Source organism: Etheostoma spectabile, chromosome 1 (assembly GCF_008692095.1).
Source record: "Etheostoma spectabile isolate EspeVRDwgs_2016 chromosome 1, UIUC_Espe_1.0, whole genome shotgun sequence".
Lineage (NCBI taxonomy): Eukaryota > Metazoa > Chordata > Actinopteri > Perciformes > Percidae > Etheostoma > Etheostoma spectabile.
Window position 1 is genome coordinate 24,031,571 of NC_045733.1, and position 15,124 is coordinate 24,046,694.

A 15,124-nucleotide genomic window follows, 5' to 3' on the forward strand; every position below is an offset into this window, starting at 1 on the left:
GACAGAGGAGGTAGCAGTTCATTTTCACAATTTCAACATAACACAAACACATATGGACCTAACATATTTCAAAAAATGCAAGTAAAAACGCTTTTGTGTGACAGGGCACCTTTAAAAGACAAATCTATGATTATGATTTATTTTTGTCCAAGAAAAGCAGGATAAAATGTGTTCTTTTGGACAGAGATTTGAAAAAGATCAGCATAAACAGTAAGCTGCTTCAAATAGTGACCAAGGAGTAAACTCTTGTTCTGTCTGTCATGTGATGGAAACACTTCTCTCTGCATCCTAAGTATATTTCAATAATGGGGACATACCAGAAAAGTAAATACAATACAAACTATTTCTAATATTATTTAGTAGGCTGGATAAAAAAAGTACCTTGCACTCCTCGTCTAACAGGTCCAGGATGCCCATCTTGGCTTCTATGAGGTTGATGCAGGGCTGATTGTCGTAGAAGTCAATCAGAGTCCAGGGGATCTGCTCCTTCATGTACTCCTCCTGCTCCAGCTTGAACACATGCTGCACACAAACACACGTTAAGATTTAGCTGTATACTTGCATCCAACAATTATTATTGTTTCACATCTGTACATATAAAGTGCAATCCAACAGGTAAAACACATGCTGCCCACCATGTTGAACTGCTGCTGGAGTTTCTCATTAGCGTAGTTGATACAGAACTGCTCAAAGCTGTTGATCTCAAATGTCTCAAACCTTGAGAGGAAGAACAGAGGAGTCACTCCGCTTGTACGTTGCTGAGGAAAGTCAGGGTAATTCACTGTATTTAGCCATGATGCAGACGTACCCGTAGATGTCGAGGACCCCGATGAAGGAGTGCTGTTTGATATTGGTGATAAGGGCTTTGTTAACATGCTCCACAATCCAGTTAAAAAGCTTGGCGTAGATATGTTTGGCAAGCGCATCACGGGCGTTGGTGGCCTGCAGGCGGGGGAGGGTCTTGACATAGGTCTCTGTGGCTGTCTTCAGCTTCCTGTGGCACAGCCACTGAGACATGTCCTGATAGGTCACGCCTACCAACTCGCAGAATGCCGTCAGGTGGCGATTGTTGGGCTACAGAGAAAAGAGGAGATGTTTTGTACTTTATACATATATAAAGTTCTAAATATCCCACAATCTGTTTCAACTTGTCTGACAATTAGGACTGGAGTATAAATATTATCCTCACAGGAATGAGGCTGCTGTCTGAGTCTCTGTCCTTTATCTCCACGTTTCCCAGATGAAGAATAGCAGCCAAAACCTGGAACAATCCCATCTGATAGGACTCATTAATACCTGCAAGGAACACACACACACACACACACACACACACACACACACACACACACACACACAACACACACACACACACCACACACACACCACACCAAACACACACACACACACACACGAGCAAAAACACACACACGAGCAAAACACACAAAGAGGGTTACAATGTGTACATTTCCCCAATACATATGAATGTGTATTTATTTTTGCATGTAAGGGTGTGCATGTTACCGAGCAATGTGAAGGCATTGCGAGTTGTGGACAGCTCCTTGGTGTCGTCCACACCCTGGATGACGGGGCTACGGCCCTGCCGGGTGTACAAAAAGTCGTTTGCACTGCCTGGGTGGAGAAACAGAGAGGGCAAATAAATTATACCTTGTGCAATTTGGGTATAAATGTGCTATTACAGCATCCCCCTTTATCATGCAAAGCTGCATTGGAAATTTACATGTATCTGACTTAAAAGTTAGATTCATTTTTGTAAACCTTTAGTTTCTACTTAGTTATGAGGCACTGTCTGTTATATTCACACACTGTGACCTCAGTGCACCATATCACAATTTTGCAGATGGTTAAGGTTTATTAGACAAAAGTTAAATCAAGAACACTTTTGTGTAAGAATGATGTTAGCTTAACGTTCCCACAATCAGTTTCTTTAAACACAATTTACACTGAATTAAGGCATGGTCTGCTGCCTGGCAATGAGAGGCACTGAGACAACCACTCCATTTACTGAGCAAGGAAGTCAGCAGGAAAAGACAGCAGCTGTGTGTGCGTGGTGTGTGTGTGTGTGTGTGTGTGTGTGTGTGTGTGTGTGTGTGTGTGTGTCCAATGACTAGGATGAGCAGGTGCAGGTCCACAGTGGGAGTGCTCTGTGTGAGGGCCTGTTCAGAGTTTGATACGTCAAAACGGACATTAAATCTGATATGTGGCAGCGGTCTTTAGACACTCTACTCTGGTTCATTCAAATTGTTTTGGAAATGTAGAGGGGATAAATATTTTTTTATATGCAGATTGTATTCTGGGCTGGATCAGTTCCAGTAGATGTTGGGTTTGAATTCAACCTGCAACCCTTTGCTACATGTCATTCCCCCCTCTCTCTCCCCCTTCATATTTTCAGCTGTCTTGTCAATAAAGGCCTTAAAATGCCCAAAAAATCTTTTAAAAAATGAATTATGAGTTCCTTCCAATGCAAGAAAGTGAGCAGATTTCAAGCTACTGTTTTTGTGATTGCTTATGGTGTAACCAGTTAAGCCAGACACATTAGGGTGTGCAGCTCTGAGCGCGCGTGTGTTTGTGTGTGTGTGTGTGTGTGTGTGTGTGTGTGTGTGTGTGTGTGTACATGAGACTTACTCAGCTTCAGAGTCTTGAACTCAGGCAGATGGGATGATGCACAGAGCTGATAGAAAATATGATAATTCCTTTCCTCATCCGCCTGGAAGAAAGCATGAAGATAGTATGTGAGGGAAATGCTACATGTGCACTTATGGCAAATAACTGACACACACACACATACACACACACAGACACACACACACAGTTGGGGAATGAGGATGTTGGCAGAACACACAATCACCTTCCTCCTCACATTTTTCACATGCTTGACTCCATTACCGCCCATCTTTAGGTGTGTGTGTGCGTGTGTGTATGTGTGCATAGGTAAAATATCCTTCCTACACTGTCCTACTGGCAAACACAAAAACACCCACTGACTTTACAATAAAGTTGTAAAAGTGAAAAAGCAAGTAAACTTTATATAAATAAATAAAACTTGAAGATAAATTATCAAATATTAAGTTATAAGATTACTAAAAGCCTAAGAAAACTAGTTTTAAACTTTTATGCTTGTTAAACATGTGCACTGATTTGGCCTCTCTGAGACTTTGGGCTGAACGGAGAGAGGGAAAAAAGATATCTAAAGAAAGACTTAGACAAGAAACTGACACAGATGAAATCATTGCTTGGGCTAGAGTGTCTTTCACAATGAAGAGAGAGAAACAGGGAGAGAGGAAAGGAGTGCCACACTATAACTTGTATGCTTTGTTTCCTCCTACTTGTCTTTGTTGAGAAGGAAATTATTGCCGCAAACTTCTTCTGCACTAAAGGACACCGACCCCTAACTGTCATTCAGTGTTGGTTGAGTTCTACTGGTGGACTGACTGCTTGTGTGTGTCTGGTCTGGTTGCGTATGTGGGCAATTTCATACTTGGGAGGATTTTAAGCATAGCAAGAGCACTGAAATCTTCAAAAGGGAGAACATTTTGACCAGGTTTAGCATTATTGTTGAATTGTAAAACAATAAAAGGTCTGTAGGGTTTCAACAGAGGTTTGCCACATTAGACTCCCTTACAGTTAGTCAGAGCTGATGCCTTTTGAATGAGAGGTAAAACATCCAATTACATAGAAACATACATTTTGGCATTTTTTGCCTTTATTTGATAATGATAATGCCCCTAAAATAGGTGACATAGTAGCTCAGAGGTCAGACTCGTACCATCCTATAGTAAGACATCTCACTCATTCTATTCAGAAAACCAGGGTTACAAAAGTTTATTTTTGCGCATGTCGCCAGCCAGTAGAGTTTGATACTTCACCATATGATACAAGGCAAAGTATTTGCTGTTTGTGCGTATATGCATGTGTGTGTGCAGCAACATTTGAGTCATGTGTAAGCCAATGGAGGCCAATTAACAACTGAGTCATGGTTCAAGTGGGCTTGTAGCTGTGTGTGTTTAGGTGCGTGTGTTGTAATTACAAATGTACAATTACAAATTTGGGAGACAGTCTACCTTTTCATTGTGACATTTTAAGATTGGAGTGCCGAACACACACACAACAATAAATATCATACAAATAAAATGTTACTACAATTTAAAGGTGGTTTTATTTTAATGTTTGAAGAGGTTATAAGATTCCAGATAAATATTATGCCTAAAAATGGCAAAAGAAATGTCCACACAAGTACAAACTTGAGTGTGCGTTTGAGCGCTCACCTGAAACACCACTCGTGATTTCTCCAGCAGATATGTTCTCATGTTGGCACCGATGATACGGTAGCGGGTGTCAAAGCCGATCTCGATGTATTTCCCAAAGCGACTGCTGTTGTCATTTCGGGTGGTCTTTGCATTTCCAATGGCCTAAAAAAAACAAATTGCAAAAACAGAAACAACTTATTATGTTGGTAAGTGTTTCAATTTAAATAAAGCAGATGGTGCAGCAGTACATTTCTATTTTAACGTCTTTTGACTAAATCTAGTATGCACAAATAGCAGCTCCAATTGTCCCAGGATACCAAAATAGCGGAGTGAAACACAATTTTTTCTAAGTTACTGATACTCTCGTGAAGCAGAAAGTACAAGGAGGCAACAAAGTACCTGTTGTTACGGTGAAAACATTTGGGCCAAATATGGCTTAAGCATTTTGGGAAATACGCTTATTCACTTTCTTATTCACTTTCTTGCCAAGAGTTAAATCTTCAGATTGATACCACTCTCATATCTGTGCAGAAAATATGAAGCTAACGCCAGCAGCTGGTTAGCTTTGCTTAGCACAAAGACTGGAAACAGGGGGAAACAGCTAGCCTGGCTCTTAAAGTACTATATATCTGATCTTAAAACTAGTACGGCAGAACATTAAAAACTGTGTTTAAAAACCTGAATCCCTGCTGAGCTTATGAGAAAATAAATTAGCTGAAGTCAGCAGCCTTAGGTCAATATACTGGATTGATCAATGGCCCTACAAGGAATTGTCAGGCGGGGCTACATACAAACACACACAAACACATCCCAGCTATACAACCATTCGGCTTGAACCTAGTTAAGTCGTGTGCCAGCCCAGAGGGCGCTTGCTGAGTTAAGGCCAAACACATAGTCTTTCACTGCAGACAAGGAGTCTTTCAGCAGAGCAGGTATTTCAATCTCTGCCTGAATCAGGCAAACACATATAAACACCACACACACACAAACACTCTCCTTCTCTCATGCACATGCAGGTTTTGTAATATCGAAAAGGCTGATGCAACCATCTAGTCTCCATCCAGGGTTAGAGGCTGACATCATCACTGCGATGAAAGAAAGCTTTCTATTCATTCTGTTAGCTTGTCTCTGATTGGCTTGAGGTGAAAGTGAAGGCTGTGAGGACGCGAGGGATGTTAGTAGAGTGGTTGGACAGGAATGGACAGAGTGGGTAGAGGAGGGGGAGGAGGGGTGACATATGGGCACCAGGGAGCTCGCCAACCCCCTCCTGTCCTTATGACTCTACAGGAAGAAATACAAAACACGCACATATATACACACACACACACACACACACACACACACACACACACACACACATCACACACACACACACACACACACACACACACACACACACACTTAAGAATAAGAACTGTGTTAACACAGCAGAGAGCAGAGGCACTGAAGGGAAGTGAGTAAGTAAAAGCCAGTGGAAAAGAGAGAGATAAGAGATGAGAAGGACAAACAGAAGGACATTCAGCCATTATCATCCATATATCAGCTAAGTGTGTGAACATCCTAAATGGGCAAGGGAAACAAACGTCTATACACAAACTTTTTCCAGTCCTTCACACCCACAAAACAAGTGTTTTGACCTGTAATTTACACCTTTTTTAGCTTACAGGTGGCACAGGGTTGCATTAACTGAGTTCACAGTGGAAAAATCTATGAGTAAGTCTAGATAGTGATTCTGCATCTAATGAGGTATGTCAGAAAACAAAATGCTCGCAAAAAGTTTAAAATATGGTCATAATTTCATATTTTAATACATGTTCTGGGTTTCTTTGAGTGTCAGTGGGAAACGGGTTCTATTTTAAGATACAACTGGAAGTAATCCAAGGTCTTTCTCAACAGGCAGTCTGCAGTTCTCACCTCCATGATAGGGTTGGAAGCCAAGACTTTCTGCTCTACGTTGGCCTCGCTGGTGGAGCCGCTGACCGTAGCAAAGTATCTCATGGCGTATTTGGCTGATACCGTCTTTCCTGCTCCGGACTCTCCACTTACAATGATCGACTGGTTCCTCTCATCCCTGATACATTGAACAACAAAAAAACATAAGGAAACTGTATACGTATATCACATTTTGGTGTGCTTGTGAAGGATTGAGGCCCTCTGGAAAATTTGCCAGTCAAGAGAAGCTAAGTACTGGGATAAAGGTGTTAATGATGTTGAAGATAGGGCTAGAGGTTAAGGTTGATGATGTGTACCGATCCTGTGAAGTTTAATAATTAGAGTGTGACACAAACAATGCCAGAGTTTGGACTTGGGCTGATAGACACTAGCGTCAGATGCTATCATCAACAAACATTTTCAGTGCCTGCAGGCAGAGCAGGTGTTAACACACCTAATTGAGGCAGCACTGACTCCTCCTACTGAGCCTCCCAGTGGCTGTCAATTTCCTCCGATGGCTTCTATTGCATCCCTAACTCTTCAGTTTTATCTGTCTTTCTTGGATTTTTTTTGTCTTATACCGTAAAGTGTTTGGGAGTTGCTGTTGTGGGCATGTGAAGCCTATTGAGATAGACAGTGTGAGTCAAACTGGGCTGTACAAATAAACGTTACTAGTTTTTTACAAAAACTGGAGCCAAGTATTCACCAGTGGTGTCATGCACTTCCTGAATCCCAATGGCTGGAACCCAAACACAGACTGATTCAAATTATTCATCTCAGAATAGAAAATGTGACTAATTGCATACTTTGAATCTTAGTGATAAAAACACAGTTGTATAATGTAAAAAATGTGCTTCATTATTACTCCCATTCTAGAAAATTTACACAGGCTAATCATAGACTGGGATCTAAATCTCAAGAGCAATATTAATCGTCTCACAAGATCAGCCTTCTACCATCTAAAAAGAAATTAAAAACTATCAAAATCAGACTCTGAGAAATTAATCCATGCATTATGGCAAGACTAGACTATTGTAATGGTAAATTCACCAGCATTCCAAAATCAGATGTGCAGCGAATACAGTTAATAAAAAAAAAAGCTCTAACCAGAACTAAAAAGTATGACCACAAGATCCCACCTGTTCTTAGATTTCCAAATTGGCTCCTCGTCAAAACTAGAATTGATTTTAAAACTGGTGCTTTTATACAGAGTTCTAAATGGCCTTGCACAGCAGTATATAAATAGCCTGCTAATTACACACACAAACCAACAAGAACCCATAGGTCCACATGCAGAGGTCTTTCAACCATCCCTTGGTTTATATCTAAAGCAGGAGAGGCTGCCTTCTGTATTCATGCCCCAAGTAGATAGAACACACTGCCTGAGGACCTAAGAGAGAGCCCCACACACTAGACAATGTTTTAAAGGGTTCTCTAACTTCTTAATGTGTGTGTGTGTGTATGTATGTGTGTGTGTACATATGTCTTGTATATCTTGGCATTTGTATACTCTTCACTGATTGTTTTTGCACTTGCACTTCATTATTACGTATGTCATTTTTATGTAAAGCACATTGTCTTGCATTTTATTATGTATGAAATGTGCTATATAAATAAAGTTGACTTAAATGTACTTGGTCTTACACATTTAATAGATTTACTGATCGCTTATGAGCCCTGCTAGTATGGAATGCCGTTTAATTCAATATTAAAAAAATTTATAAATACATAAATAAATACATGAAAAATATGCCTTTGAAATACATCATGAAATAAATAAATGAGGCAATAAATACATACATAATTAAATATTCATATGAAAATGAATCAATAGGATAATTAATATATTTATTTAACTAACAGATGCAATTTCATATGAATATTTACATTTATATAATTATTTATGTAAGTATTGCCTCATTTATTTATTTCATGATGTATTTCAAAGGCATAGTTATTTATCTATTCTTGTATTTATGTATTTATTCATTTATTTAACATTGAGTAAATCAGCAATCCGTATGCTGGGGCTCTGTTGGTCATTGCCAGGTTTTAGCTGGTGACAAAAGGTGACTGGGCCTTTGCAGTTAAAACCCCCTGACTGAAACTATCTTTCCACTGACATTCAACAGGCTACATCTGTAACGTCTTAATTAATTGTGAAGCCTAAGACTGCATGTAAATTCCTTGCACATGGAGTATGCCCACAGTGCTATGTCACACTGGACATACTAAAAGGGTTATGCTGACTACTGCCAGCCTTAACTAAAACTGCCCTGCATTTGTGAAGGAAACAAGGAGGGAGATCTGAGTAAACTTGCTATACAACAGCGTTAGTATTCATGTGTATGTTAATGCCATAAACAACCAGAGACGGTCTAAACAGATCTACTGGTTGGCGTTGGCAGAAGAAAGCAGTGTGTGTATGGTTTAAAGAGCAAGGAATGGAGAGAGGGTGAGACCACCACAAGCCTATTTCTGGCTCAGCTTTGACCTACAAAACCAGAAGAGAGAGGGAGGCCTGTGCAACAAGGAGATTTCTTACTCAGGTAACACACACACACACACACACACACACTAACACCAACACACACACACCACACACACACCACACACACAAACCACACACACACACACACACACACACACACACACACACACCTTGCCATCTGTTTGTAAGCCTCCTCTGCCACAGCAAAGATATGTGGGTCCATGTCTCCCATGTTCTGACCGCTGTAGGCATTAATAATGTCTGTCCCGTAGATTCCCAGAGTCTCATACGGGTTGATGGCCACCAGAACAATTCCTACAGAACACAGAGGGAAAGTATGACCCAGGTGAAACAGGTAACACACTGAGATGCTTCTTTCAAAAACGAGGTTGAGAACTGTAATTCATGTACAGCATATTGTTCATTACCCATTGTGTATTATAAAAAATTGAAGGTGTTAGGGCCCACATTGTTCTCAATATATTAGATAGAAAGTAAAAAGGGATGTTGTACAGTACATGTGCATATGGCTTACACACAATCTGTCACATTTATCTAATTCTATATTTGTAGAAAAAACAAAACTTAAAATAAAAATATAGTGCCAGAGGGAATTTGAGGGTTTAAAAAACAAAATGACCATCGGACTGAAAAAACCTAGATGATCACTATATGGAACCCATGTCATAATGAGTATTTATGCTCTTGAATGAAGACTAGCTGCAAACAAGACTTCACTATGCAATAGTATAATGATAGATTTATACTGTATATATATATATCTCACACCATACTATTGTATATGTTTACAGCTAATAAGGGACACATTGTATCAATTAGTGTAAACACAATAAATGATGCTCGAATTGTTGTATAAATACAATAGAGGTTATTGAAAGTCACAGACATCAAGGCAATGCTTAACTAATAAACCGTAAATAATAATCCACATTGAAACATTCAGCTGACTAGCATGCCATAATAAGTGCTAAAAGATGGATGGGGTTTCTATTGTTTTCAGTGACTAAGCTGAGGAAATCGATGACACTGCACAACTGTAGTGGACAAACTTAATTTTACAGATTGATTGTAAAGTGTTTTCATGTAGTTCGATCACACAGACATAGCATGTACAGGCAGGTGAAAAGCAAGAAGACTAACTCTCCTCACTATATGTTTAACCTCTTTACTCAAAGCTACAGTACGTCACTAGTTTGTTCTTTACATTACCATTCCTTAGATGTTTGTTGGCTGAACACACACATTAAGGCTTCATCCGACAATTAAAGTGCCACCTACCGCAGTAAGTGTAGATGAGCTTGGAGTCGATGAAGCGGACTTTGAGGTTGTGCAGCACGGCTGGCTCGTGGAGGTAGCTGAGTGCTGTGAGGTCATTCTCGCCCACCAAGATGTCGGGGTTTCGCAGGTAAGGCAGGTTCTTCGTCTTGGGGTCCAGCTTGTGCTCAATGCTCTAAAGATAACCAGGAGAGTTATATCACAGATACATTTAAAACAAAAGATGTTGGATGAGGAGTGCAAATATGACTGTGAACCCTATTAAGATCATGTTACTTATTGTACATATTAAGATATTAATACCCTTATCCAGCAGCAACGTATCATGGTTAGTACCCAGGTCTTCAACATATCAACATGTAAACTCACAGGAAAACCTACTCAATCCAAGGGCTGAAACTTTTTTTTTTTAAATGATTTTTGCCAACACTTGCTAAGTAAGTAGCAATAAAGTAAATAAAAAAACGTAATGTGATTTTGAGAAATTACAGTTGTATTGCAGAGTATATATTAACTTTATATACTATATAATTTGACTGTAGTGTGTTGATTTTCTCAAAAGCAAGGCTCAGTCTGCTTTCTATGTTTATACTCACCAGATGATGAGAGAGAAACGTGCCTTTTTCATTGCTAAAACATTAGCCTAAATCAAGTCCAACGCTCCTTTACATGTTTAGTGGTTGCAGGTTTTCAGGTCTGGTTGCCTGTGGCTGACTAACAGTGGAGTGCCTATTGTTTAATCAAAGACAGATGTCCACTCCCATTAAAATTATTCTTACAGTTTTTCTTTTACAGTTATGTTCTCAAAAATATCATGAGACAGACTACTGATTTGGCATGGCTGTGAAACAAAACCACCAGTCAGTTGTGTTTCCAGCTTGGTAGCCGTCACGCTGTGTGGAAAAAAAAATTGTATGCCTTTTAAATGGATCTCTTTCTCTTGCTGATGTGTGTTTAATAGGTATAGTTGATTCTGTTACTGGAAGTCTTTTAGCAGACAACATCAGGAATGAATTTGATAATCGGAGTGCTTGACTGACTAATTATCTGTCTCTGATCATCTTCAGCAGCAGAAATCTACTAAAACAGAGAGAAATCAGTGGCTGCACAATCATCTAAATGTGTAATTTTTATTTATTTTTATTTTTTAATTGAAATGATGTAGAATTTTAGCCTGCACATGAATTAACAGCAAAATCCACAATGAGAGTCATGGCTGCATCATACCATAAAAAAACTGCAAAATTATGTGTAAATGCCTTATTTCATTATTGAAAGAAATCATTTTATTGCGGGGACTTGAATTTTCCCCGGTCCTCTTTGAAAAATGGATGCTTAAAACTGTTGCTGCTGTAGGCCTACTGAAACAAGCTGTGTGATATTTAGATACACAAATAACCTTGACAGCTTAAAACACTAAAAAAAATCCTGTTTTCCCCTGTGCTCATGTCTTAACTTTCCACCCAATGTCATTGAAAACTGTTGACAAATTTTGAATTGAACAGCCAGGACCAGAAACATATAGTAACCAAGTCGATGGTGCAAGCTACACTACATGTACATATGTGATTAAATTATATAGAGAAATATGGCAAATGGTCTTGCCAGTAGCATGCTTTCATTAACAAGAGTATTGTGTGCTGGAAGCGGTTTGTATTCTAAACTGAGGAATTAAATGTACTGCTATACATTTGAAATGCTCCCTGGGGCATCTTTGCAAGCAGGTCTCATTTGTGGGAAGTGCTAATGGTAAAACCAATAACCACTAATGAGACCCAGCACTCTGAAGTGTCTTTGAGGCAAGGAGAGAGAGAGAGAGGATGCAACAAAAAGAGCTGAGAAGAGGAAAAAAATAAATAAAGAGAGACTAATTTCTCTGCATTTAGCCTCACCGTTCCATCCTCCAGCATGAGCTGCAGGGAGGCGTCGCCATTTTTGAAGTCCTTGGTCAGCTCAGCAGACTTCCACACCTCCTCTGCATCGGGTATCCACACCCGAGCACACTGAGGGAGAAAAACAAAATGAAGAAAGGTAAATAAACACATGTCATAACATATGAGGAATACAAATTATACCAAGAGCCAGGGTTGCTGACATTTTACATTACCATCTGAAGCCCATCTTTATTCAAGACTTTGATGCCTTCTTTAAATTTTGATTTAGTATATACGCAGCTGACAGCTTTGTCATATCTCGGTTTATCATGGACCGGTTTCGAGCGGGATGTCTGGAGCTGTGGTGTCCTTTCGCCGAGACTCGGCTGCATCCTAAAGTGCCGTTGCCATTCAACCGGGGCAAATAAAAAAATTGATTGATATGTGACCAAATTTGAGGAGGCCCTGTGCAATAAAACCAACATCACATGGTTTTTCAAATAGGCTTGAGTCATTATTCTTATTATTGTTATTATTTTTATTTGGAGGTACTTATATTATACAAGTTTGCCCCACCATCCGAAAAAACGGGCTGATAGTAAAGTTTACTTGTACTTTCTTCCTACTTATCGTTAAAACAGTATGACCTCAAACAAAACACTGGGTTCTATGTTTTCAGTCATGAGCACATGGCTCGTAATGATCAGCTAAGTGGTGGGAACAAAATGAGGCAACCCTAACCCTAACAAACAGAGGCTCCAAATGATATTTAGTTTTTACAACATAATATTGTGTGGTCATAATTCACACACACACATACGCACACACACACACACGCACACGCACACGCACACGCACACGCACACACACACACACACCACACAAGTTCACTATAAAAGTGTTTTCGGCATTACAAACTTGTAACTGGAGGCAATCAGCTGATCACAGACGTGGAAAACAGTGATGAACACTGGCAGTCACATGGCTGAGGAATCTAGCGCGCACACACACACACACAGACACACGCACACACACACACAGACACACGCACACAGACACACACAGACACACACAGACACACACACACACACACACACACACACACACACACACACACACACACACACACAAGCCTTACTTCTAATGGTGTAGGAGTTTGCTGGATGACTTTAAAATCCCAGACAGATGAGGTTACTAAGGAGGACATAAGTCGGGGGTCAAACAACACAGAGGTTTTTCTTACAGTACATTTGATATTACACACGGGGGGGGGTGTATTCCAGTATCAAGCATTTCATCCACTTCACCTGACATTTATGTGTCGGTTTTGTGCAGGATCCATCCCCACATCACAAATATAAATAGTTTTTTACTCTTTAAATGAGATAAGATTAAATATACTCCTGGTCTTCTTGTCTTTGTCATATCTTTGTTATATTTGTCTATTATTGTCTATTAAAGACACAAGTAGAAAGACTAAAACAAACCCATATTCACACACATATTACCGCAAATCACGTGACGGGATTTAGACATTAAAACCTTTGAGTGTTATAATCTCAACATGAATGGGGATTTTCACTTTACTGAGACTCATTTGTTTTAAATACTTGGTAAATATGAACACACACAGTCAACTATTAATACAGGAGTATCTGAATGGCACTTTTGATACTTCTTCAGTACTTTGGGTTTTTTACATAAACTGCACATAAACTTTCAAAGATGTGAGAGAGAAAGACCTCATTGTAGAAGAGCACAACGGGAGAGATTTTTATAAATTTGTTCTGCTACTTCACTACCGATCATCTGAATCATGACATCATGGTCACACAAACCCTGGCCCTCCCTCTCTCCCTCTGTCTGTCTCTCGCTCCACGTCTTAAAGGTCTCATGGCATGACAATTTCACTTTATGAGGATTTTTTTAAACATTAATATGAGTTCTCCAAGCCTGCCTTGACTGCCCTGGGTATCCTGCTCCGCCTTTGAGAAAATTAAAGCTCAGATGGACCAATCTGGAATCTTCCCTATATGTTTTCCTAAGGGGAAAGGTTAGGCCTACTTCCCCTTTCTCTGCTTTGCCTGCTGAGAGAATTTAGCCCGCCAATGAGAAAGAGAGAGACATCATGGCTTGCAAACGAGCTACAGACACCGAAATGGGATGTCCTAAGGAAAGCTCATTGTGGGACAGGCTCGTAGTGTCTGTAATTTGGCATCAAGGCTGAATTTCGGGAAAGTGACTTCAGATAAGGTATTAGGGGACCACTAAGGCCTATATAAAAGCATCCAAAAAGCAGAATACCATAGGACCTTTAGGAAGAGTGGTGGAGTGAAATGGCAACAACAGCCTCTCTAAGAACGTAATTTTTTATGACAGCTACGCCAACACAACGAGCGGCATTGTTTGCAGCACGTACTCGACAAATAGGACCTGCTCATTAGTTAGAGTTTGATTTTATCTTATGCAATTTTATGGCTGGCTGAAAATATTTTAGATGGTACTTTTTCAGTGTACCAGCTATTGGCAATTATACAAAAAAAGTTCATTTTAGACCTTGATTAACTTTCAACAAAATAAATCACATCTATTTGTCATTTGTGAACACAGAGCCTTACTGGATGTGTTCAAAAGTGTTAAACAAGTGTTTTTCTTTAAAGCTCTACCCCCACAAAACCCCCAGGTTGTCCCATTTGTTTCTTTTCTCTAATCCTTTTTCTCTCCACCACTGCAAGAACACAAAACTGTGTGATCAGTGTTGTTAGATAGTACGCGTTACATCAACCAATGTATCCCTGAGCAAGACACTTAACCCCTAGTTGCTTCAGAGGTGTGCGACCTCTGATATACAGCAACTGTAAGTCGCTTTGGATAAAAGTAATGTAATAATGCTGTGACGTTAAGGCCGTTGAGTGACACATTTAAAAAAAAATATAAATTTATAAAAAATGTTTTGATAAAACACCCTTATATTTGTTATTTTTTTCAAGAATTGTGACCATTATACAGTATATACATTAGGCATTTTACAGTTAAGAAATAAACTTGTTAGTGCCCTGTTGGACTGTGTAATGGCGACATTGTTTCAGCAGAATTGTATTTCAAATAGTAGTTTTTGGAGCTATAAAATACGTCAGGCTACACATTTAGGAAAATTTACCTAAAACTTAGACTGGGTAAACCCCGTCCATTCTGCCGGCCACTGGATTTCGCCCTGCAGCTCAGTCTGGAAACCTGCACGTTTAATTCTCTTGCTTCAGTTCACA

At 39.6% G+C, this 15,124-nt stretch overlaps 1 protein-coding gene across 15 annotated transcripts in view; it reads right to left on the minus strand.

Annotated features, from left to right (window-relative positions):
- myo5aa (myosin VAa) overlaps positions 1–15,124 on the minus strand; it is a 56,626-nt gene that overhangs the window by 29,114 nt on the left and 12,388 nt on the right. For all 15 annotated transcript variants that reach the window (XM_032516435.1, XM_032516427.1, XM_032516394.1 and 12 more), the window contains exons 2-12: positions 11,877–11,987; positions 9,988–10,159; positions 8,859–9,003; positions 6,180–6,336; positions 4,284–4,427; positions 2,644–2,725; positions 1,522–1,629; positions 1,190–1,296; positions 809–1,074; positions 636–717; positions 382–522 (exon numbers count right to left, since the gene is read on the minus strand). In XM_032516435.1, coding sequence (XP_032372326.1) covers positions 382–522; positions 636–717; positions 809–1,074; positions 1,190–1,296; positions 1,522–1,629; positions 2,644–2,725; positions 4,284–4,427; positions 6,180–6,336; positions 8,859–9,003; positions 9,988–10,159; positions 11,877–11,987 — 1,515 coding nt within the window. The remainder of the gene's footprint in view (positions 1–381; positions 523–635; positions 718–808; positions 1,075–1,189; positions 1,297–1,521; positions 1,630–2,643; positions 2,726–4,283; positions 4,428–6,179; positions 6,337–8,858; positions 9,004–9,987; positions 10,160–11,876; positions 11,988–15,124) is intronic.